The 23812-nt window shown below is 48.6% G+C and overlaps 1 protein-coding gene across 1 annotated transcript in view; it reads left to right on the top strand.

Moving 5' to 3' along the window:
* The window catches only part of LRPPRC (leucine rich pentatricopeptide repeat containing), a 334390-nt gene that overhangs the window by 146219 nt on the left and 164359 nt on the right, over window positions 1-23812 (top strand). Inside the window, exons 17-19 of the mRNA XM_075339187.1 lie at window positions 647-753; window positions 1016-1093; window positions 22834-22872. Of these exons, the coding sequence (XP_075195302.1) occupies window positions 647-753; window positions 1016-1093; window positions 22834-22872 (224 nt within the window). The remainder of the gene's footprint in view (window positions 1-646; window positions 754-1015; window positions 1094-22833; window positions 22873-23812) is intronic.

Here is a 23812-nt window from a genome sequence, read left to right as displayed (position 1 = left end):
ATATAAATCCAAAGTCATTTAACAGTAAAAACTTTTAAAATGATTACACATGAAATTGAAAGAAAAAAAAATCTGTTCTCTGTTCTTTTTTGGCCTTTTTTGTAAAAAATTATAGAAAAAAAATCTCCCCCCCCCCCCCCCCCCCCCAAAAAAAAAAAAAAAAAAATCCCATATCCAATTTCTACAAGCTTATATAACCTGTTAAATTAAGGCATACTAAAATTGCTATTTTTATTTTGGTCATTAAGGCCTGAAATGTGCAGGGGACGGGGTTAAGGTCTTCCACTTGCACCCGATCCTCGTGTCTTTACATGATTTTTTGGGTGGGTTGCCTGTCCTGCCTTGCAGTTATTGAAGAGGGTAAAAAAAAAACAAAACAAAACAATAAGCTTCAAGCAAAATGTAGTGGTGAAAAGCTGTCAGTGGGTCTGAAAATAATTAATATTCTTTTCAGTCACCAGTTAGATATGTGCTCCCCACCACATAATCTCTATGCCTCAGTGATCATTGTTGCCGTTGCAGCCTCTCATCAGGGTGACATCTCACACCAAAATGATTTCTTATAAATTAATCTTGATAACATGACAGTCCCAGTAATTTCACCAGAATGCTTTCTCTTTTTTTTTTCTCTCCTTCCTTGCTGCAGAATTTATTGGCTATTTTCTGTATTACGTGATTGACAGAATGAGTGACTCAGAGGCACAGGCCATGGAGGAGCATCTGAGACAATACTTCCATCAGCTTAAGGAGATGGTACCATTTTCATTTTGTTCCCTCTCTTCTACATAATGCCGGCTTCGGCTGACATGTATCTATTAGATTTTTAAATTGCTGCTTTTAAGTAAAACCAGACCACTTCTCAATGTCAGGCTGGAAGTTGGAGACTTAAATTATGTCGGAGATAATTTCTGTTAGACAGATTTCATTTAGTCTGTGTTTTAAAACTAATATATATGTATTTTAATACATTTTTCTTGCCCACCCCCCCTTTTTTTCCATTTTTATGGCTATATAGGGCTTAACGATTGACATAAAGCAGTACAGGGGCATCCAGAAGTTAATGGAGCGTCAAGGACTTACACAGCTAGAAGTGGTAGGTATATACGGTAAAAAAAATAACAAAATTTGTGTGTGTGTATGTATATATATATATATATATCTATATATATAATTGCCTTATTCTGTCTGTCTGTCTCTGTCTGTCTTGCTCCAAAATTGTGTCCTTACGGTGACACAAAGCTGATTGGCCACTGGGCTCGCCATGGCCCCGCCCCCCCCGCACGGATTGGCCGCTCGCCTCGGCTCCGCCCCCCCCCACGGATTGGTCGCTCGCCTCGGCCTGGCCCCGCCCTCCGCATGGATTGGCCGCTCGCCCCGGCCCTCCGCACGCATCGCCAGACATAACCTTGCGCTGCTGGGATCGTGACGGACCCGGTGTACGCTGGTAACCATTATACACATCGGGTAACTAAGGTCCCTTACTTACCTGATGTGTATCATAGTTACCAGTGTACACCGGCTCCGTCACGATCCCAGCAGCGCCAGACATAACCTTGCGATGCTGGGATCTTGACGGAGTCGGTGAACGCTGGTAACCATTATACACATCGGGTAACTAAGGTCCATTAGTTACCCGATGTGTATCATAGTTACCAGTGTACACCGGCTCCGTCAGGATCCCAGCAGCGCCAGACATAACCTTGCGATGCTGGGATCTTGACGCAGCCGGTAAACGCTGGTAACCATTATACACATCGGGTAACTAAGGTCCCTTAGTTACCCAATGTGTATCATAGTTACCAGCGTTCACCGGCTCCCGGTACACATGTGCAGGGAGCCGGCATTGTACTCCTCTCCCCCAGGACTACTCCTCCTATTATAGTCCTCCTATTATACTCCTCTCTGAGTATAATAGGAGAACTATTATAGCATGAGGGATGGAGCACGATGGGGTGCGCAGCATGGGGGATGTAGCACGATGGGGAGTGCGCAGCATGGGGGATGGAGCACGATGGGGAGTGCGCAGCATGGGGGATGGAGCACGATGGGGAGTGCGCAGCATGGGGGATGGAGCACGATAGGGAGTGCGCAGCATGGGGGATGGAGCACGATGGGGGGTGCGCAGCATCGGGGATGGAGCACGATGGGGGAATGCGCAGCATAGGGGATGGAGCATGATGGGGGGTGGGCAGCATGGGGGATTGAGCACGATGGGGGGTGCGCAGCATGGGGGATGGGGCACGAGGGGGCGTGCGCAGCATGGGGGATGGAGCACGATGGGAGGTGCACACCTCCCCCCAACACACACACACACCACACACACACACTGAGAACCACAAACACCGCCATACACAGACACCCACACACACAGACAATGCCGCACACACATAACACCCAACACACAAACACCGCGGCATACATAAATATACGCACATACCGCACAACACACACATTGCACAAAACATACCTCCCCCCAAAACACACCACACCCACACAAACCGCGCAACACACACACACACACACACAACGCTACAGACACACAGCGCTCCACAAACAACGCAACACACGCAACACACATACAACACCGCTCTCACCCCCCGCCACACCCAGAACATGTACAGCCCCTACACAAACACTTGGTAACTACACACAACAACATCTATATATATATATATATATATAACAAAAATCATACATGAACTACACAATACGTAAATTCTAGAATACCCGATATATATATATATATATATATATATATATATATATATAATATATATATATATATATATACACACACACACACCGTATTTTTCGCTTTATAAGACGCATCTGATTATAAGACGCACCCCCAAATTTGGTGAAGGAAAAGAGAATTTTTTTAGTGTTAAATGTGGTCCATCTTATAATGCCAGTGTCCGTCTAACAAATCATATAGGGTATATGTCCCTCATAGCCCCCCATCCTAAAATTAGCCCCCCTTAATCTGGATATGGCCCCCTTATATTGAATATAGCCCCCTTGTGCTGGGAGACGTCCCCCTTTGCTGCCTATGACCCCTATAGATTGTATACCTCCCCTGTGTTTGATATGGCCCCCATGTGTGCTTCCCATGGCCACTATAGATGGCACACCTCCCCTGTGTTAGATATGCCCCCCATGTGTGCTGCCCATGGCCACTATAGATGCCACATCTCCCCTGTGTTAGATATGCCCCCCATGTGTGCTGCCCATAATAAAATAAAACACCCTTTCCTTACCTTCTCAGCGCTGCCCCTCCTCGTGTCTCCCTCCTTGCAGTTAAGCTCCGGCTTCCTGCACTTCCTGGTTCTTGCTGCCGGTCATGTGCCCTATCACAGACAGCAGCAGCAGGAGACCGGAGATCAGCGCTGGAGGTAAGTAAAGCTTTTTTATTTTACTATGGGCAGCAGCACGGGGGCCATATCTAACACAGGGGGGATCATGTGCGATCAAAGGAGGGCGCAGGCAGATATAATATGCCCCGCTGCCCCAGCCCCTCAGCGCGATGCAGTTTCAGCATTACACTGCTGATTGACAGCGGCTGTGCATATTATATGAGCGGGAGCAGGAGATCTAACGCTGCCGCCCGCAGCTGTCACCTGCCGCCAGCACCGCTCCAGAGCGGACCCTGCAGTGTGAATATAGCCTGCCAGTGGGGTTGTCTAAGCGGGTGCCTGTGGCTGCGTGCCGGCTGCCTCTCTGTCCCGGAGGCCAGCTGCTTCTCTGTGCGGCTGGGCGAGTGCGCGGCCTGCCGTGTTTGTGCGGCAGGTGTCCCAGTGTGTCCGCGGTCCGGTTTCAAATGATGACGCCGGGTGTTAGCGCGTGCGCAGATGGAGCTCTCATCCAAGAGCTCCATCTGTGCATACGCCGCTGCGGACTGCATCACTTGAATTGGGACCACGGACACAGTGGGACACACCGCACCGACCTGCTCCACCAATGAGCTGTCACCGGCGCTGCCACCACTGAGCTGCCACTGCCGCTGCCACCACCGAGCTGTCACCGCCAGTGCTACAAATGAGCCCCCACCGCAGCTGTCCCTACTGACCCGCCGCTGCCACCACTGACCACCGCCGCCAGAACAACCTCTGCGTCCTGTGACCCCGCTTCACCACCACTGCTGCCCCCCTCTGGTAAGACAACACCGGAGTACAAGACTGACCCCATTTTATTGTGTTTTTGTTTTTTTACCTTTTTTATCTCTAAGTTTGGAGTGCATCTTATAAAACGAAAAATGTGTGTGTCTGTGTGTGTGTATATGTATAGAAGTGGGGAAAACCTTTTTTTTTTTTTTTAAGCATGTGCATATTGTTATCTTAAAACAGAATGTATCCTCTTATCAGTTGAAGATAGTGGTAAGAGGTCAGTACAAATTGTATTAAAGGGGGTTATACCACAAGATGTCCAAGTGGAATAATATATTGTGCAGTGATTTTCCGCACTTCTCAACACAACGGTAATGTTATCCTAATTAGGCACATAGCGTTTTTTTATTACGCTGCAGTTTTGTGCGTTTTTGGCCGCTAAAAACACACAAAAACGCATAAAAATGCACCCTCGGCAAAAATCGCATTCGTTTTTACCGCGTCTTGGTGCGTTTTGGATCTCTGCGTTTTTCCAATGCATTGCATGGGGGGAAAACGCAGGAAAAAAATTGACATGTCCGTTTTTTTTTAAGCTTAAAAACCAAGCTTAAAAAATGTGTGCAGACAGCAAAAATGAAATCTCAGACTTTGCAGGGGAAGCAAAGGCATGCAGTTTTGAGACAAAAAACGCACTGTGTGCACATAGCCTAACTGGCAACTTGTGCCTTCTAGCTCCTGGGTTTTACACCAAGTTTAGGGTAAGTTCACACAGTGCGTTTTTCGCGGCGTTTTTGCGCAGTTTTCAGGTGCGTTTTTGCTCAGAAAACTGCATGACTTTGCTTCCCCAGCAAAGTCTGAGTTTTCATTTTTGCTGTCTGCACACAGCGTTTTTTTCAGCTGCGTTTTTGTGGTGCCACAAAAACGCAGCATGTCAATTATTCCCACGTTTTTCACTGCGCTTTTCATCCATTGAGTGCAATGGGATGTTGAAAGACGCAATGAGAAACGCAAATAGCTGCATTTTGGTGCGTTTCTAAGACCAAAAACACAGCTATAAACGCAGGAGGTGGGTAGTAAAGTGACATGTACAGGAAGAGGATTCCTTCTGTCAGTAAACACAGAAGTGTGAATCCTCCCGGTACCGTCACCGCCGCGTCCACCTCCAGTCCTGTGCATGTCAGCTGCCGTGCGGCACCATGTCTGGGCGGGAGGTGGAAGCGGCTGCGAAAACAAAAGTTAATAGTAGAAAAAAAAAAAAAAGTTATACTCACCTGTCTGCAGACTCCCGGTGCCATGCCCGCTCCCATCTCCTCTCACGGTATTGCCGCTCCGGCTGTGTGCAGACGGCTGGGACACCTCCGATAGATGCAGGACCTGGCGATGGATCACCTGATGCAGTCACCTGACGCATCAGGTGATCGTAAGTATCGCGGTGACGCGGGCGCCCCGGCCGGTTTAAGCTATCAGCGGATGCGTCAGGAGACTTCATCCCTGATTACCGGCAGCTGCTGCAGCGATCGGACAGGATCAGACTCCCGCCCCATCGCTCCAGGAGCTTCCGGTAATCAGCACATAAATAAGTTTTTTTTTTTTTTGCACCGATGCATCTGCTGATTGTATAAACGGCTTTTATACAATCAGCTGATGTGTGATGTGCTTCAGCCCCTAGAACATGACACATCATCTGATCGCTTTGCCCTCCAGCAAACCGATCAGATGATATTGGATCCGGATTGGACGGCGCGGGACCCTTGACCCAGGATTACTGCGGAGGGGGGGTTCTTTATTTCAATAAAGATGGAGTCACTAATTGTGTTGTGTTTTATTTCTAATAAAAATATTTTTCTGTGTCTTGTGTTTTTCTTTAATCTTTACTAGAAATTCATGGTGGCCATGTCTAATATTGGCGTGACACCATGAATTTCGGGCTTAGGGCCAGCTATACAGCTAGCCCTAACCCCATTATTACCCAGCTAGCCACCCGGCATCAGGGCAGCTGGAAGAGTTGGATACAGCGCCAGAAGATGGCGCTTCTATGAAAGCGCCATTTTCTGGGGTGGCTGCGGGACTGCAATTCACAGCGGGGGTGCCCAGAAAGCATGGGCACCCTGCACTGTGGATTCCAATCCCCAGCTGCCTAGTTGTACCCGGCTGGACTCAAAAATCGGGCGAAGCTCACGTCATTTTTTTTTTAAAAATTATTTCATGAAATTCATGAAATAAAAAAAAAAAAGGGCTTCCCTATATTTTGGGTTCCCAGCCGGGTACAAATAGGCAGCTGGGGGTTGGGGGCAGCCCGTACCTGCCTGCTGTACCCGGCTAGCATACAAAAATATAGCGAAGCCCACGTCATTTTTTTTGTTTGGGGGGGAAAAGAAATCCTGCATACAGTCCTGGAAGGAGGATGCTGAGCCTTGTAGTTCGACAGCTGCTGTCTGCTCTCCTGCATACACTATTGGATGGAGGATGCTGAGCCTTGTAGTTCTGCAGCTGTCTGCTCTTCTGCATACACTAGTGGAGAATGAAGAACACATTGAAGAAGGAAATTACATCAGACCTTTTATTTTTGTTCACTGATAAACGCAAAACTCAGCAAAAAAACGCACCAAATCGCGGCAAAACGCGTGCGTTTTTTGCCGCGGGTGCGTTTTTGTGCGGTTTTTGCCGCAAAAACGCACAAAAACGCAGCGTCAAAAAAACGCAGTGTGTGAACCTAGCCTTACTGTGCATTTTCTTTGTCGCTCCATTGGGAGACCCAGACAATAATTGGGTGTATAGCTTCTGCCTCCGGAGGCCACACAAAGTATTACACTTTAAAAGTGTAACCCCTCCCCTCTGCCTATACACCCTTCCGTGCATCACGGGCTCCTCAGTTTTATGCTTTGTGTGGAAGGAGGCACACATCCACTCATGCATTCTCATATTAGATTATATCGGTTGGAAGAAAAGTGGGCCCCCACGGGGCCCCCGGCATGTTCCCTTCTCACCCCACTAAGTCGGCGGTGCTGTTAAGGTTGAGGTACCCATTGCGGGTACAAAGGCCGGAGCCTCATGCCGTTTTCCTTCACCATCCCTTAGCGGCTCTGGGAGAAGTGGGATCCTGACCGGTCATCCAGTTACTGGGACCGTGCTCCCTCCGCAGCCCCTGTGGGAATCTGCCGGACAGGAGTCTGTTTATCCTCAGGGACCGGGCCCTGCATCTCTAAGGTACTCTGTGTCCCCATGGGGGATGTGCATGGAGCGCCTTCATCCCGGACGCTGCAGCAGCTGCTGATTTGAGAAGACCGGCGGACTTCCGCGCCGACCGCGCCTGCTTGTCGGCCGCGGTCTTAAATTTAGTCCCCGGCTTCATTGCGGCCTAGTAGCAAAAATCCCGCCCCCGGGCCTGCCTGTCAGGGTTAAGGGTGGGACGGCCGGCCTGACGTCGGCTGTGAGGGCCGGAGCATCCTATATGTTTCCTCCCCCCTCACTGATCACTGTGGGGACCCCAGATTCCCGCACTTTTTTAGCGCCGCCCACGGCTCCACTCCTCCCCAGAGAGCTCCGGCAGCCATTTTTTTGGCATTCTGCCGGTGGAGGATTACCTGAAAAGAGCTCTGCAACTCTGGGAGACCTAAGGCAGGGAATCTGGAGGACACACGCTCCGCTTTTTAGTGGTCGGTAAGCCGCATCGGTCACCCGTTGCTGGTCCCCTTAGGGTGCCGGAATAGATATATATATATATATATATATATATATATATAATTTGTTTGGTCGGGCTGTATACCCTTTCCCATATACCCTCAGTGATCACTCTCCTAGGAGACAACAGCATGTCGTCCACAAGGAGCAAGGGTGCCGAGGCACAGGGTTATTTTGCGACCTGTACCTCTTGTGCGGCTATGTTACCTGCGGGTTCCACCTACCCTCACTGTGAGCAATGCTCGACCCCTGTTATGCTTGCTCAGCCGGAGCCTCGGTCACTAGTGGGACCCTCGGCTCAGGTAGACCCCCCTGCTCCCCCGGTCCAGGCGGCAGGGACAGAGTTTGCCGTTTTTGCTGAAAAACTCTGAGTCTCTTTCACAATCCATGGCTCAGTCTATGGACAAATGCTCTGCCAAGCTGCTAGAAGCTTTGCAGTCCAGACCGGTCCTTACACAGGCCCCGGGCCCTGTTGGATCGTCGCCTCCAGGCCCCTCTCTGTCCGCGCCGCAGCGCGCCCCCAGGGGGGGCCCTAGGTCTCACGTGGAGGACTCCTGCCCGGAACACAGTCCCAGACCGGCTAAGCGGGCTCGCTGGGAATCTTCCCCGACTTCTTCACGCTGCTCGGGTTCCCAGCTTGAGGACTCTCTGGAGGACGAGGCGGACGTCGCAGCTCAGGGCTCTGAACCTGACGTTGCTCTCAATCTTGATACACCTGAAGGGGACACCATAGTAAATGACCTTATCTCGTCCATCAACCAGGTGTTAGATCTATCTCCCCCGCCGCCACCTGTAGAGGAGTCGACTTCTCAGCAGGAGAAACACCAGTTTCGGTTCCCTAAACGTACACGGAGTGCATTTTTCGATCACTCTAACTTCAGAGATGCTGTCCAGAAGCCCAGAGCGGTTCCGGACAAGCGCTTTACTAAGCGCCTTACTGACACACGTTACCCCTTCCCCTCTGACGTAGTTAAGGGTTGGGCTCAATGTCCCAAGGTGGATCCTCCAGTCTCTAGATTGGCGGCTAGATCTGTGGTATCGGTTGCAGATGGCTCATCGCTAAAAGATGCCACTGACAGGCAGATAGAGCTCCTGGTGAAATCCATCTATGAAGCCACGGGCGCGTCTTTTGCCCCGGCTTTTGCAGCCGTGTGGGCACTCCAAGCTATCTCAGCTTGTCTGGCTGAGATTAATGCTGTCACACGTAATTCTGCTCCGCAGGTTGCGTCTTTGACTTCTCAGGCGTCAGCCTTTTCTTCCTACGCCATGAACGCAGTTCTAGACTCTGCTAGCCGTACAGCGGTGGCATCCGCTAATTCTGTGGCAGTCCGCAGGGCCATGTGGCTGCGCGAATGTAAGGCAGACTCGGCTTCCAAGAAGTTCTTAACCGGTTTGCTGTTTTCTGGCGACCGATTGTTTGGCGAACGATTGGATGAGATTATTAAGGAATCCAAGGGAAAGGACTCCTCCTTACCCCAGTCCAAACCGAAGAGACCTCAGCAACGGAAAATACAATCGAGGTTTCGGTCCTTTCGTCCCTCCGCCAAGCCCCAATCCTCTTCGTCCAACAGGCCGGAGAAAGGCCAGAGGAACTCCTTTGCGTGGCGGGCTAAGTCACGCCCCAAAAACCCGCCGGAGGCAATGCCTCCAAGGCGGCCTCTTCATGACTCTCGGCATCCCCGAACCGCATCCTCGGTCGGTGGCAGGCTCTCCCGCTTTTGCGACGCCTGGTGGCCACATGTTCAAGACCGATGGGTGAGAGACATTCTGTCTCACGGTTACAGGATAGAGTTCAGCTCTCGTCCCCCGACTCGTTTCTTCAGAACCTCTCCGCCCCCCGCGCGGGCCGATGCACTTTTTCAGGCGGTGGACGCTCTGAAGACAGAAGGAGTTGTGACCCCTGTTCCCCCCCAGGAACATGGTCGCGGCTTTTACTCCAACTTGTTCGTGGTGCCAAAGAAGGACGGTTCATTCTGTCCCGTTCTGGACCTCAAATTACTCAACAGACATGTGAGCAGAAGACTGTTTCGAATGGAATCTCTCCGCTCGGTCATCGCATCGATGTCACAAGGAGACTTCCTAGCATTGATCGACATCAAGGATGCTTATCTCCATGTGCCGATCGCACCCGAACATCAACGCTTTTTGCGTTTCGCCATCGGGGACGAGCACCTTCAGTTCGTGGCATTGCTTTCGGCCTGGCGACAGCCCCACGGGTGTTCACCAAGGTCATGGCATCCGTTGTGGCGGTCCTACACTCTCAGGGCCACTCGGTGATTCCCTACTTAGACGATCTTCTAGTCAGGGCGCCTTCTCAGATGGCGTGTCAAAACAGCCTTACCGTCGCTCTGGCGACGCTCCAGCAGTTCGGGTGGATCATCAACTTCCCAAAATCCAAGTTGACACCGACCCAATCACTGACTTACCTCGGGATGGAGTTTCATACTCAGTCAGCAGTAGTCATGCTACCGCTGGACAAACAGCTTTCTCTGCAGTCAGGGGTGCAATCTCTTCTTCGGGGCCAGTCACACCCCTTGAGGCGCCTCATGCACTTCCTGGGGAAGATGGTGGCAGCGATGGAGGCAGTGCCCTTCGCGCAATTCCATCTGCGGCCACTCCAGTGGGACATTCTCCGCAAATGGGACAGGAGGTCGACTTCCCTCGACAGGAACGTCTCCCTTTCCCTTGCAACCAAGACGTCACTTCAGTGGTGGCTCCTTCCCAACTTTCTGTCGCAGGGAAAATCCTTCCTACCCCCAACCTGGGCTGTGGTCACCACGGACGCGAGCCTGTCAGGGTGGGGGGCGGTATTTCTCCACCACAGGGCTCAGGGAACCTGGACTCCGATAGTCATCCCTTCAGATCAATATTCTGGAGATAAGGGCAGTGTATCTAGCCCTATTGGCTTTTCATCGGTGGCTGGAGGGCAGGCAGATCCGTATCCAGTCGGACAACGCCACTGCCGTCGCTTACATCAACCACCAAGGCGGCACTCGCAGTCGTCATGCCTTCCAGGAAGTCAGGCGGATTCTGCAGTGGGTGGAAGCCACAGCTTCCACCATCTCCGCAGTTCATATCCCGGGCGTAGAAAACTGGGAACCAGATTTTCTCAGTCGTCAGGGCATGGACGCGGGGGAATGGTCTCTTCACCCAGACGTGTTTCGAGAGATCTGTCGCCACTGGGGAACGCCGGACGTCGATCTCATGGCGTCACGGCACAACAACAAAGTCCCGGCATTCATGGCCCGGCCTCAAGATCACAGAGCTCTGGCGGCGGACGCATTAGTTCAGGATTGGTCGCAGTTTCGACTGCCTTATGTATTTCCTCCTCTGGCGATACTGCCCAGAGTGCTGCGAAAAATCAGGTCCGACTGTCGTCGCGCCATTCTCGTCGCTCCAGATTGGCCGAGGAGGTCGTGGTACCCGGATCTGTGGCATCTCACGGTGGGTCAACCGTGGGCGCTCCCAGACCGTCCAGACTTGCTGTCACAAGGGCCGTTTTTCCATCTGAATTCTGTGGCCCTCAACCTGACTGTGTGGCCATTGAGTCCTGGCTCCTAGCGTCCTCAGGGTTATCTCAAGATGTCATTGCCACCATGAGACAGGCCAGGAACCCAACGTCCGCCAAGATCTATCACAGGTCTTGGAGGATCTTCTTATCCTGGTGCTCTGATAATGGTTTTACTCCCTGGCCTTTTGCCTTACCCACTTTTCTTTCATTCCTTCAATTCGGAATGGACAAGGGTTTGTCTCTCGGCTCTCTCAAGGGACAAGTATCGGCGCTATCCGTATTTTTTCAAAAGCGTCTAGCCAGACTTCCGCAGGTCCGCACATTCCTGCAGGGAGTTTGCCACATAGTCCCACCTTACAAGCGTCCGCTGGAACCCTGGGACCTTAACAGGGTGCTAACGGCTCTTCAGAAGCCACCTTTCGAGCCGCTGCGGGATGTCTCTTTATCACGTCTTTCGCAGAAGGTGGCCTTTCTAGTGGCAGTTACATCGCTCCGTAGAGTGTCGGAGCTGGCAGCGCTGTCATGCAAAGCCCCCTTCCTGGTTTTTCACCAGGATTAAGGTGGTTCTGCGTCCTGTTCCGGAATTTCTCCCTAAGGTGGTATCCCCTTTTCATCTCAATCAGGATATCTCCTTACCTTCATTTTGCCCTAATCCAATTCACCAATGTGATAAGGACTTGCACTCATTAGATCTGGTGAGAGCACTCCGGCTCTACGTGTCTCGCACGGCGCCCCTGCGCCGTTCAGATGCTCTCTTTGTCCTTGTCGCTGGCCAGCGTAAGGGTTCGCAGGCTTCCAAGTCAACCTTGGCTCGGTGGATCAAGGAACCGATTCTGGAAGCCTACCGTTCTTCTGGGCTTCCGCTTCCTTCAGGGCTGAAAGCCCATTCTACCAGAGCCGTGGGTGCGTCCTGGGCATTACGGCACCGGGCGACGGCTCAGCAGGTGTGTCAGGCAGCTACCTGGTCTAGTCTGCACACTTTCACGAAACACTATCAGGTGCATACCTATGGTTCGGCAGACGCCAGTCTAGGTAGGCGAGTCCTTCAGGCGGCGGTTGCCCACCTGTAAGAGGGGGTCGTCTTCGGCTCTTTTTATCGAGGTATTCTTTTACCCACCCAGGGACTGCTTTTGGACGTCCCAATTGTCTGGGTCTCCCAATGGAGCGACAAAGAAGGGAATTTTTTTTACTTACCGTAAATTCCTTTTCTTCTAGCTCCTATTGGGAGACCCAGCACCCGCCCCTGTTCCCTTCGGGCTGTTTGTTCTTTTGTGTACACATGTTTTTCATGTTGAATTGTTCTTTTGGTTCATGGTTTTCAGTTCTCCGAACATCCTTCGGATTGAATTTACCTTAGACCAATTTATAAGTTTCCTCCTTCCTGCTTTTGCACCAAAACTGAGGAGCCCGTGATGCACCAGAGGGTGTATAGGCAGAGGGGAGGGGTTACACTTTTTCAAGTGTAATACTTTGTGTGGCCTCCGGAGGCAGAAGCTATACACCCAATTATTGTCTGGGTCTCCCAATAGGAGCTAGAAGAAAAGGAATTTACGGTAAGTAAACAAAATTCCCTTCTTTTCTCCGTTGCAATCAGTTCCCCTTTTGGTGGACTCATCCTGTTAGAGTATCCTTTTTGTATCTATATTGTTGGTTTACTTGGTATTATCATTTCGAAAGGTCACATTTTTTTGTCCTAACTTGCAGTTACATGGATTGTGGACATTGCGCTATATTATTTTTTTTTACCCTTCCAACTTTGGAGGTTGATTAATAATACATTTAAGGCTGCTTTCACACCTCCGGTTTCTGCAATGCGGTACAATCTGGCACTTTGCAGGAAAATCGCAACCGTTTTTTTTTGCTGCCGGTTGCGATTTTCCTGCATAGACTTTAATTAGTGCCGCATTGTGCCGCATGGCCTTGCGTTCCGTCCGGTTTTTGCCGCATGCGTCAGATTTAGCCGATGCGGCGGCCGGATGGAACGTTGCCTGGCACGTTTTTTCGTGCGGCAAAAAAAACCGCATCACGCCGCATTCGGCCGATGCGGCGCATTTTTCAATGCATGCCTATGGCGGCCGGATGCGGCGCGATGCGGCAATAACCGCATCCAACCGCCGCATGCGGTTTTTGCCACTGCGCATGCTCAGTAGCATGCCGCAAGCGGCAAAAACCGGACTGGCCACAAAGGAAAAACTTATGCAAAGGATGCGGTGTTTTCACCGCATCCGTTGCATAGCTTGCACAGCCGGATTGAGCCGCAGAGCTCAAGCCGGATGTGTGAAAGCAGCCTAACAGTGGTTTCTGATTCTCCAGCTAGAATAGCTCTAACATCCAACTAATTTCAACCTACTCAGATCGGCTCTGCGTCCTCCCGCTGGAAAAGGGATATCCTAAAAGATTGATACAGGATGCATACAAAAAAAACAAATCCCCTTACCCAGGAAATGTGTACAACCTAAACAAGTGAATGATATGAATAAGGATGAAAAATCCAAATTATCTAAATGGAGTCTCGTTACTACATTCTGCCAACCAAGAACTCATATTGAGAGGCTAATCAAAAAATACTGGTTTATATTAAAAAGTGACCCCATATTAACAGATTATATACCAAACAGACCCATTATCATATACAAGAAAAATAGGAGTCTGGGTAATTTAATTGCACCAAGTAACACTGTTCAGAAACCTCTAACTGCTAAGATGAGCAACCAAAACCATTGGGATTGCTACCCATGCCATACATCAAAATGTCTATGCTGCCAGGTAATCACAAGAGGAGACAAAACATATATGTCAAAAACTACAAGGGAAACCTTCACAATAAAACACAGATATGATTGCCACTCTACATATGTAGTTTATTTGTTGGAGTGCCCTTGTGGTATCCAATACGTGGGAAGAACTATTCAAGAAATGCATGCACGGTTGAATAAACACCGACATAATATAAAAAATGGATACCCCCTACATAGTGTATCAAGACACTACACCAATGTACATAATAGGGATCCAAAAATGAAACTTACAATTATAGATTCTATTGACAATAAAGATTTCACGGTCAGTGAATAAACTCATTAAAAAAGTAAGCTATTGGATCTTCAAATTGGGCACGTTAGCTCCGGAAGGCCACAATGTAATGATAGATAATGTTGCTAAATATTGATAATAAATATATCCATTCAGAAAATAATTCCATAGGAAAATACGTGCATAAGAATAAGTATACATGGGACTATATATATATATATATGTGCACATACAATATATATATATACATATAAACAAATAAATTAAAAATGAATAAAGGATAAAAAGAAAAAATATGAATAAAATATAATATTAATAAGCTGTATGTATGTTGAGGAAAAAATACAAATTTATTGAAAAATCAAGAGATACTGGTAATATTACAAAATAAATGGGTAAAAGAAATTTTGACAAAGAACATGATAATAAGAACCTGATAATCTCCCATATCTGTATATCTGCACATATATTATAATAGGAAAAAGGGTATACTCAGTTTAAACAATTTTTTCTTTGTCGCTCCATTGGGAGACCCAGACAATTGGGTGTATAGCTTCTGCCTCCGGAGGCCACACAAAGTATTACACTTGAAAAAAGTGTAACCCCTCCCCTCTGCCTATACACTCTCCCGTGCATCACGGGCTCCTCAGTTTTAAGCTTTGTGTGGAAGGAGGCACACATCCACTCATGCTCCCATTTTAGTCAGCAGCAGCTGCTGATTTTATCGGTTGGAAGAAAAGAGGGCCCCCACAGGGCCCCCGGCATGCTCCCTTCTCACCCCACTAAGTCGGCGGTGCTGTTAAGGTTGAGGTACCCATTGCGGGTACAGAGGCTGGAGCCACATGCCGTTTTCCTTCCCCATCCCTTAGAGGCTCTGGGAGAAGTGGGATCCTAACCGGTCATCCATTCACTGGGACCGGGCTCCCTCCGCAGCCCCTGTGGTTATCTGCCGGACAGGAGTCTTTGTATCCTCAGGGACAGGGCCCTGCATCTAAAGGTACTCTGTGTCCCCATGGGGACGGTGCATGGAGCGCTTGTTTCACAAGGCGTTCCATCGCACACGTTACCCCTTCCCCTCTGACGTCGTTAAGGGTTGGGCTCAATGTCCCAAGGTGGATCCTCCAGTCTCTAGACTGGCGGCTAGATCTGTAGTATCAGTTGCAGATGGCTCATCGCTCAAGGATGCCACTGACAGGCAGATAGAGCTCCTGGTGAAATCCATCTATGAAGCCACAGGCGCGTCTTTTGCCCCGGCCTTTGCAGCCGTGTGGGCACTCCAAGCTATCTCAGCTTGTCTGTCTGAGATTAATGCGGTCACACGTACCTCTGCTCCGCAAGTTGCGTCTTTGACTTCTCAGGCGTCTGCTTTTTCGTCCTACGCCATGAACGCCGTCCTGGACTCTGCTAGCCGTACAGCGGTAGCATCCGCTAATTCGGTGGCAGTCCGCAGGGCCATGTGGCTACGCGAATGGAAGGCAGACTCTGCTTCCAAGAAGTTCTTAACCGGTTTGCCGTTTTCTGGCGACCGATTTGTTTGGCGAACGATTGGATGAAATTAAGGAATCCAAGGGAAAGGACTCGTCCTTACCCCAGTCCAAACCGAAGAGACCTCAGCAACGGAAAATACAACCGAGGTTTCGGTCCTTTCAGCCCTCAGCCAAGTCCCACAGGCATGTGAGCACCAGAAGGTTTCGGATGGAATCTCTCCGCTCGGTCATCGCTTCGATGTCACAAGGAGACTTCCTAGCATCAATCGACATCAAGGATGCTTATCTCCATGTGCCGATCGCACCCCAGCATCAACGCTTCCTGCGTTTCGCCATCGGGGACGAACACCTTCAGTTCGTGGCACTGCCTTTCGGACTGGCGACAGCCCCACGAGTCTTCACCAAGGTCATGGCATCCGTTGTGGCGGTCCTACACTCTCAGGGCCACTCGGTGATCCCTTACTTAGACGATCTCCTAGTCAGGGCACCCTCCCGGGTGGCGTGGCAACACAGCCTGACCGTCGCTCTGGCTCCAGCGGTTCGGGTGGATCATCAACTTCCCAAAGTCCAAGTTGACACCGACCCAATCACTGACTTACCTCGGGATGGAGTTTCATACTCACTCAGCGGTAGTCAAGCTACCGCTGGACAAACAGCTTTCGCTGCAGACAGGGGTGCAATCTCTTCTTCGGGGTCAGTCACACCCCTTGAGGCGCCTCATGCACTTCCTGGGGAAGATGGTGGCAGCAATGGAGGCAGTGCCCTTCGCGCAGTTCCATCTGCGCCCACTCCAATGGGACATTCTCCGCAAATGGGACAGGAGGTCGACGTCCCTCGACAGGAACGTCTCTCTTTCCCTTGCAGCCAAAACCTCTCTTCAGTGGTGGCTTCTTCACACTTCTCTATCGCAGGGAAAATCCTTCCTGCCCCCATCCTGGGCTGTGGTCACGACGGACGCGAGCCTGTCAGGGTGGGGAGCGGTTTTTCTCCACCACAGGGCTCAGGGAACCTGGACTCCGATAGAGTCCTCCCTTCAGATCAATGTTCTGGAGATAAGGGCAGTGTATCTAGCCCTAAAGGCGTTCCATCGGTGGCTGGAGGGCAGGCAGATCCGCATACAGTCGGACAACGCCACGGCGGTCGCGTACATCAACATCCAGGGCGGCACGCGCAGCCGTCAAGCCTTCCAGGAAGTCCGGCGGATTCTGCTGTGGGCGGAGGCCACAGCCTCCACCATCTCCGCAGTTCACATCCCGGGCGTAGAAAACTGGGAAGCAGACTTTCTCAGTCGTCAGGGCATGGATGCGGGGGAATGGTCTCTTCACCCAGACGTGTTTCGAGAGATCTGTCGCCGCTGGGGAACGCCGGACGTCGATCTCATGGCGTCACGGCACAACAACAAGGCTCCGGCCTTCATGGCACGTTCTCAAGATCACAGAGCTCTGGTGGCGGACGCGTTAGTTCAGGATTGGTCGCAGTTTCGACTCCCTTATGTGTTTCCTCCTCTGGCGATGTTGCCCAGAGTGTTACGCAAGATCAGATCCGACTGTCGTCGCGCCATTCTCGTCGCTCCAGATTGGCCGAGGCGGTCGTGGTATCCGGATCTGTGGCATCTCACGGTGGGTCAGCCGTGGGCGCTTCCAGACCGCACAGACCTGCTGTCACAAGGGCCGTTTTTCCATCTGAATTCTGCGGCCCTCAACCTGACTGTGTGGCCATTGAGTCCTGGCTCCTAGCGTCGTCGGGTTTATCGCAGGATGTCATTGCCACTATGAGACAGGCCAGGAAACCAACGTCCGCCAAGATCTATTACAGGTCGTGGCGGATCTTCTTGTCCTGGTGCTCTGATAAGGGTTTTACTCCCTGGCCTTTTGCCTTACCCATTTTTCTTTCATTCCTTCAATCCGGAATGGACAAGGGTTTGTCACTCGGCTCTCTCAAGGGACAAGTATCGGCGCTCAGTATTTTTTCAAGAGCGCCTGGCAAGGCTTCCGCAGGTCCGCACGTTCCTGCAGGGAGTTTGCCACATAGTTCCACCCTACAAGCGTCCGCTGGAACCCTGGGACCTTAACAGGGTGTTAATGGCTCTTCAAAAACCACCTTTCGAGCCGCTGAGGGATGTCTCTTTATCACGTCTTTCGCAGAAGGTGGCTTTTCTTGTGGCAATTACTTCACTCCGAAGAGTGTCGGAGCTTGCAGCGCTGTCATGCAAATCTCCTTTCCTGGTTTTTCACCAGGATAAGGTGGTTCTGCGTCCTATCCCGGAGTTTCTCCCTAAGGTGGTATCTCCTTTTCATCTCAATCAGGATATCTCCTTACCGTCTTTTTGTCCTCATCCAGTTCACCAGTGTGAAAAGGATTTGCATTCATTAGATCTAGTGAGAGCACTCCGGCTCTACGTGTCTCGCACGGCGCCCCTGCGCCGTTCAGATGCGCTCTTTGTCCTTGTCGCTGGCCAGCGTAAGGGTTCGCAGGCTTCCAAGTCAACTTTGGCTCGGTGGATCAAGGAACCGATTCTTGAAGCCTACCGTTCTTCGGGGCTTCCTCTTCCTTCGGGGCTGAAAACCCATTCTACCAGAGCCGTGGGTGCGTCCTGGGCATTGCGACACCGGGATACGGCTCAGCAGTTGTGTCAGGCAGCTACCTGGTCTAGTCTGCACACCTTCACAAAACACTATCAAGTGCATACCTATGCTTCGGCAGATGCCAGTCTAGGTAGGCGAGTCCTTCAGGCGGCGGTTGTCCACCTGTAGGAAGGGGTCGTTTTTCGACTCTCTGTTATTGAGGTATTCTTTTACCCACCCAGGGACTGCTTTTGGACGTCCCAATTGCCTGGGTCTCCCAATGGAGCGACAAAGAAGAAGGGAATTTTGTTTACTTACCGTAAATTCCTTTTCTTCTAGCTCCTATTGGGAGACCCAGCACCCGCCCCTGTTTCCTTCGGGCTGTTTGTTCTTTTGTGTACACATGTTGTTCATGTTGAATTGTTCCTTTGGTTCATGGTTTTCAGTTCTCCGAACATCCTTCGGATTGAATTTACCTTAGACCAATTTATAAGTTTCCTCCTTCCTGCTTTTGCACCAAACTGAGGAGCCCGTGATGCACGGGAGGGTGTATAGGCAGAGGGGAGGGGTTACACTTTTTTCAAGTGTAATACTTTGTGTGGCCTCCGGAGGCAGAAGCTATACACCCAATTGTCTGGGTCTCCCAATAGGAGCTAGAAGAAAAGGAATTTACGGTAAGTAAACAAAATTCCCTTCATTATGGTACCATATTATATTATATTTCAGAATAAGTTGTATATATCCCGTTTTTTATTAGATAATTATGTTCTATGGTTTTTAGACTTTTTATAATTTTTATAGATATTATATAACTTTATCCGACTTTTTATCCTTTTAATATTTAAGGGTTAAATTATTTGTATGTATGACACACCCATAAGCCCTACCAAAGGGGTTTGTTTCACCTATAAATTTAATGTGTATTGGCTCTTGTTACACCTGAGGAAAGCAAGTGGATCTTGCTGAAACGCGTTGTGAAAACAAGAGCTTTATTTTAACAATAAAGCCTTACTATCTACAAAAAATCCTAGATTTTAGATCTATCATTAGCGCTCAAAAGACCGGTCATCTTTATTTTACCTACATTGCAAAAGTAATCGGCCCCCTTGAATTTTTCAACCTTTTCCCACATTTCAGGCTTCAAACGTAAAGATAAAAATGTTAATGTCTTGGTGAAGAATCAACAACAAGTGGGGCACAATTGTGAAAGTGAATGAAATGTATTGCTTGTTTTAAATTTTTGTAAAAAAATAAAAAACTGAAAATTGGGGCGTGCAATATTATTCATCCCCTTTACTTTCAGTGCAGCAAACTCACTTCAGAAGTTCATTGAGGATCTCTGAATGATCCAGTGTTGTCCTAAATGACTGATGATGATAAATATAATCCCCTGTGTGTAATCAAGTCTCTGTATAAACGCCCCTGCTCTGTGATAGTCTGTGTTCTGTTTAAAGTGCAGATAGCATCATGAAGACCAAGGAACACACAGGCAGGTCCGTGATACTGGAGAAGTTTTAAAGCCGGATTTGGTTACAAAACGATTTCCAAAACTTTAAACATCCAAGGAGCACTGTGCAAGCGATCATATTGAAATGGAAGGAGTATCCTACCACTGCAAATCTACCAAGACCCGGCCGTCCCTCAAAAAGTTCATCTCAAACAAGAAGAAAAATGATCAGAGATGCAGCCAAGAGGCCTATGATCACTCCGGATGAACTGTAGAGATCTACGGCTGAGTCTGAGGACAACAATCAGTTGTACATTGCACAAATCTGGCCTTTATGGAAGAGTGGCAAGAAGAAAGCCATTTCTCAAAGATATCTATAAAATGTGTAATTTAAAGTTTTCCACAAGCCACCAGGGAGACACCAAACATGTGGAAGAAGGTGCTCTGGTCAGATGAAACCAAAATCGAACTATTTGGGCACAATGTCAAGCGATATGTTTGGCGTAAAAGCAACACAGCTCATCACCCTGAACACACCATCCCCACTGTCAAACATGGTGGTGGCAGCATCATGGTTTGGGCCCGCTTTTCTTCAGCAGGGACAGGGAAGATGGTTAAAATTGATGGGAAGATGGATGGAGCCAAATACAGGACCATTCTTGAAGAAAACCTGTTGGAGTCTGCAAAATTCCTGAGCCTGGGACGGAGATTTGTCTTTCAACAAGACAATGATCCCAAACATAAAGCAAAATCTACAATGGAATGTTTCACAAATAAACATATCCAGGTGTTAGAATGGCCAAGTCACAGTCCAGACCTGAACCCAATCGAGAATCTGTGGAAAGAGCTGAAAACTGCTGTTCACAAACACTCTCCATCCAACCTCACTCAGCTCCAGCTGTTTGCAAAGGAAGAATGGGCACGAATTTCAGTCTCTCGATGTGCAAAACTGATCCAGACATACCCCAAGCGACTTGCAGCTGTAATCACAGCAAAAGGTGGCGCTACAAAGTATTAACTTAAAGGGGATGAATAATATTGCACGCCATAATTTTCTGTTTATTTATTTTTTTATAAAAATGTAAAATAAGCAATAAATATCATTCACCTTCACAATTGTGTCCCACTTGTTGTTGATTCTTCACCAGAACATTAACATTTCTATCTTTATGTTTAAAGCCTGAAATGTGGGAAAAGGTTGAAAAATTCAAGGGGCTGAATACTTTCGCAAGGCACTGTACATATTAGATGTATGTGTGTGTGTGTGTGTGTGTGTGTAATATATACACACACACACACACACTGTATTAGTATAATAGGCGCACAGCCTAGATGAACAATCCACATTTGCCCATAGCAGCCAATCAGTGCTCGGCTTTCAATTGTGAACCAGCCATAGTAAAATGAAAGCTGCACTGTTATTGGTTGATGGATAACCTTGGAGGCTTTGCAACCATCTTCAAATACAAAAATGCTGCCTTTAATATTATTTGATTTAAAAATAAAAAAAGTATAATATTTAATTTTTTATTTATATCCTAAAGCTCATTTCTGTGATTGGTTGTTATGGGCCCCAGCCAGGTTTCTCACACTTTTTATCTTCCCAGTTTGCACTACTCATTCTTCCAGAACGCTTCTAGGCTTCAATGGGGGAAGAAAGGCTCCCTAATGGGTTATTGGCTGCTTGAAATTGTTTTGCACGGTCACTTCTTACTAAGAATGGGATTTACAGATGCCATAGAGTTTGGACGCTAAGCCCCATAATCCTTTAGTCTGAGATGTAATGGACTCGCACATAGTTGAGCTCTCAGTATGATAAGTCCTATAAGTATTGATGAGTGGGCACTACCATGCTTGGGTGCTCTGTACTCGTATCTAGTGATGAGCGGGCACTACCATGCTCGGGTACTGAGTACTCGTATCTAGTGATGAGCGGGCACTACCATGCTCAGGTGCTCTGTACTCGTAACTAGTGATGAGCGGGCACTACCATACTTGGATGCTGAGTACTCATATCTAGTGATGAGCGGGCACTACCATGCTCGGGGTGCTCGGTACTGGTAACTAGTGGTGAGCGGGCACTACCATGCTCTGTTGCTCGGTACTGGTAACTAGTGGTGAGCGGGGACTACCATGCTCGGTTGCTCGGTACTCGTAACTAGTGATGAGCGGGCACTACCATGCTCGGGTGCTCTGTACTGGTAACTAGTGATGAGCAGGCACTACCATGCTCTGTTGCTCGGTACTGGTAACTAGTGATGAGCGGGCACTACCATGCTCTGTTGCTTGGTACTGGTAACTAGTGATGAGCGGGCACTACCATGCTCTGTTGCTTGGTACTGGTAACTTGTGATGAGCGAGCACTATCATGCTCTGTTGCTCGGTACTGGTAACTAGTGATGAGCGGGCACTACCATGCTCTGTTGCTTGGTACTGGTAACTAGTGATGAGCGGGCACTACCATGCTCTGTTGCTTGGTACTGGTAACTAGTGATGAGCGGGCACTACCATGCTCTGTTGCTTGGTACTGGTAACTAGTGATGAGTGGGCACTACCATGCTCTGTTGCTTGGTACTGGTAACTAGTGATGAGCGGGCACTACTATGCTCTGTTGCTTGGTACTGGTAACTAGTGATGAGCGGGCACTACTATGCTCTGTTGCTTGGTACGCTACGGCCTCCCATTGTTTTCTACAGGCAGAGCACCTCATCTGCATGCACATGAGGGTCTGGTACTGCCATGCCGACCCCTTTTAGTAAAAATAGCAGGCACTTATCACATTACAATACCCAAATTATTGCTCCTTATAAAACTAATATCTTCTGTTTCTTATTAATTTATGATCTTACTTGACAAAAAAAAAAATCCTATCCAGTCCTTGGCTGCTTGAAATCCAAGTGTAGAATCCTGGAAACTAGACATTTTCTTTGCATTCTCCACCTGTGCGCCTCCCCATTCTATAATATTACACACTCAGTTTTAATTGCTTCTATCCTTGTCTTTGTAGGATCTCAAGAAATTGCTGAAATCTGGTGCATTATTCACGGTAGGGGTCTACAGTCTCATGCAGTTTTTGGTTCCCAATAACAATTTACGTTAGTGGACGCTATTTTGAATTGTGTTTTCTTAACTGAGCGATTCTTTGTGTTTGTGCCTTAATTTCTGCTTCCCAGTCTAACAAGAGCTGTAAAATATATATATGTATGTATGTATGTATGTATGTATGTGTGTGTGTGTATATATGGATACATATATATGTATGTGCATGTCTGTACGTCTGCATGTGTGTGTGTATATGTATATATATGTATATATATATATATATATATATATATATAATATAAACGTCACTTAAAGCCATATGGGGGCTTGTGTTTTTTTGTTTTTTTTTTGTAGGCCTACCTGTATTTTTTTGAATGACACCAACCATTTTATTATGCCGTATATGCTCGAGTATAAATCGCGGCCCCTAATTTTGCCACAAGAGACTGGGAAACCTTACTGACTCGAGTATAAGCCTAGGGTTGAAAATGCAGCAGCTACTGGAAAATTTAAAAAAGAAAAATATATACCAATAAAATGTAGTAATGTGCCTCATCCTTCTGTCGTATGGTATTGTGCCCCATCCTTCTGCCCTATAGTGATGTGCCCCATCCTTCTGCCCTGTAGTGATGTGCCCCATCCTTCTGCCCTGTAGTGATGTGCCCCATCCTTCTGCCCTGTAGTGATGTGCCCCATCTTTCTGCCCTATAGTAATGTGCCCCATCCTTCTGCTTTATAGTATTGTGCCCCATCTTTGTCCCCCCCTTGTAGTAAAGTGCCCCATCTTTGTCCCCTTTGAAGTAATGTGACCATTCTTTAGTAATGTGCCCCATGCTTTAGTAATGTCCTCATTCAGGTCCCATTGTTGTCCCTTTATTATGCCGTTGTTCACACACACACACACACACACTCACACTCTTAGGCTATGTGCGCACGTTGCGTAA

Source organism: Anomaloglossus baeobatrachus, chromosome 3, assembly GCF_048569485.1.
Source record: "Anomaloglossus baeobatrachus isolate aAnoBae1 chromosome 3, aAnoBae1.hap1, whole genome shotgun sequence".
In the NCBI taxonomy this organism is placed as follows: Eukaryota; Metazoa; Chordata; class Amphibia; order Anura; family Aromobatidae; genus Anomaloglossus; species Anomaloglossus baeobatrachus.
The sequence above is the reverse complement of the archived record's forward strand: the minus strand, read 5'-3'. Positions and strand labels throughout refer to the sequence as shown.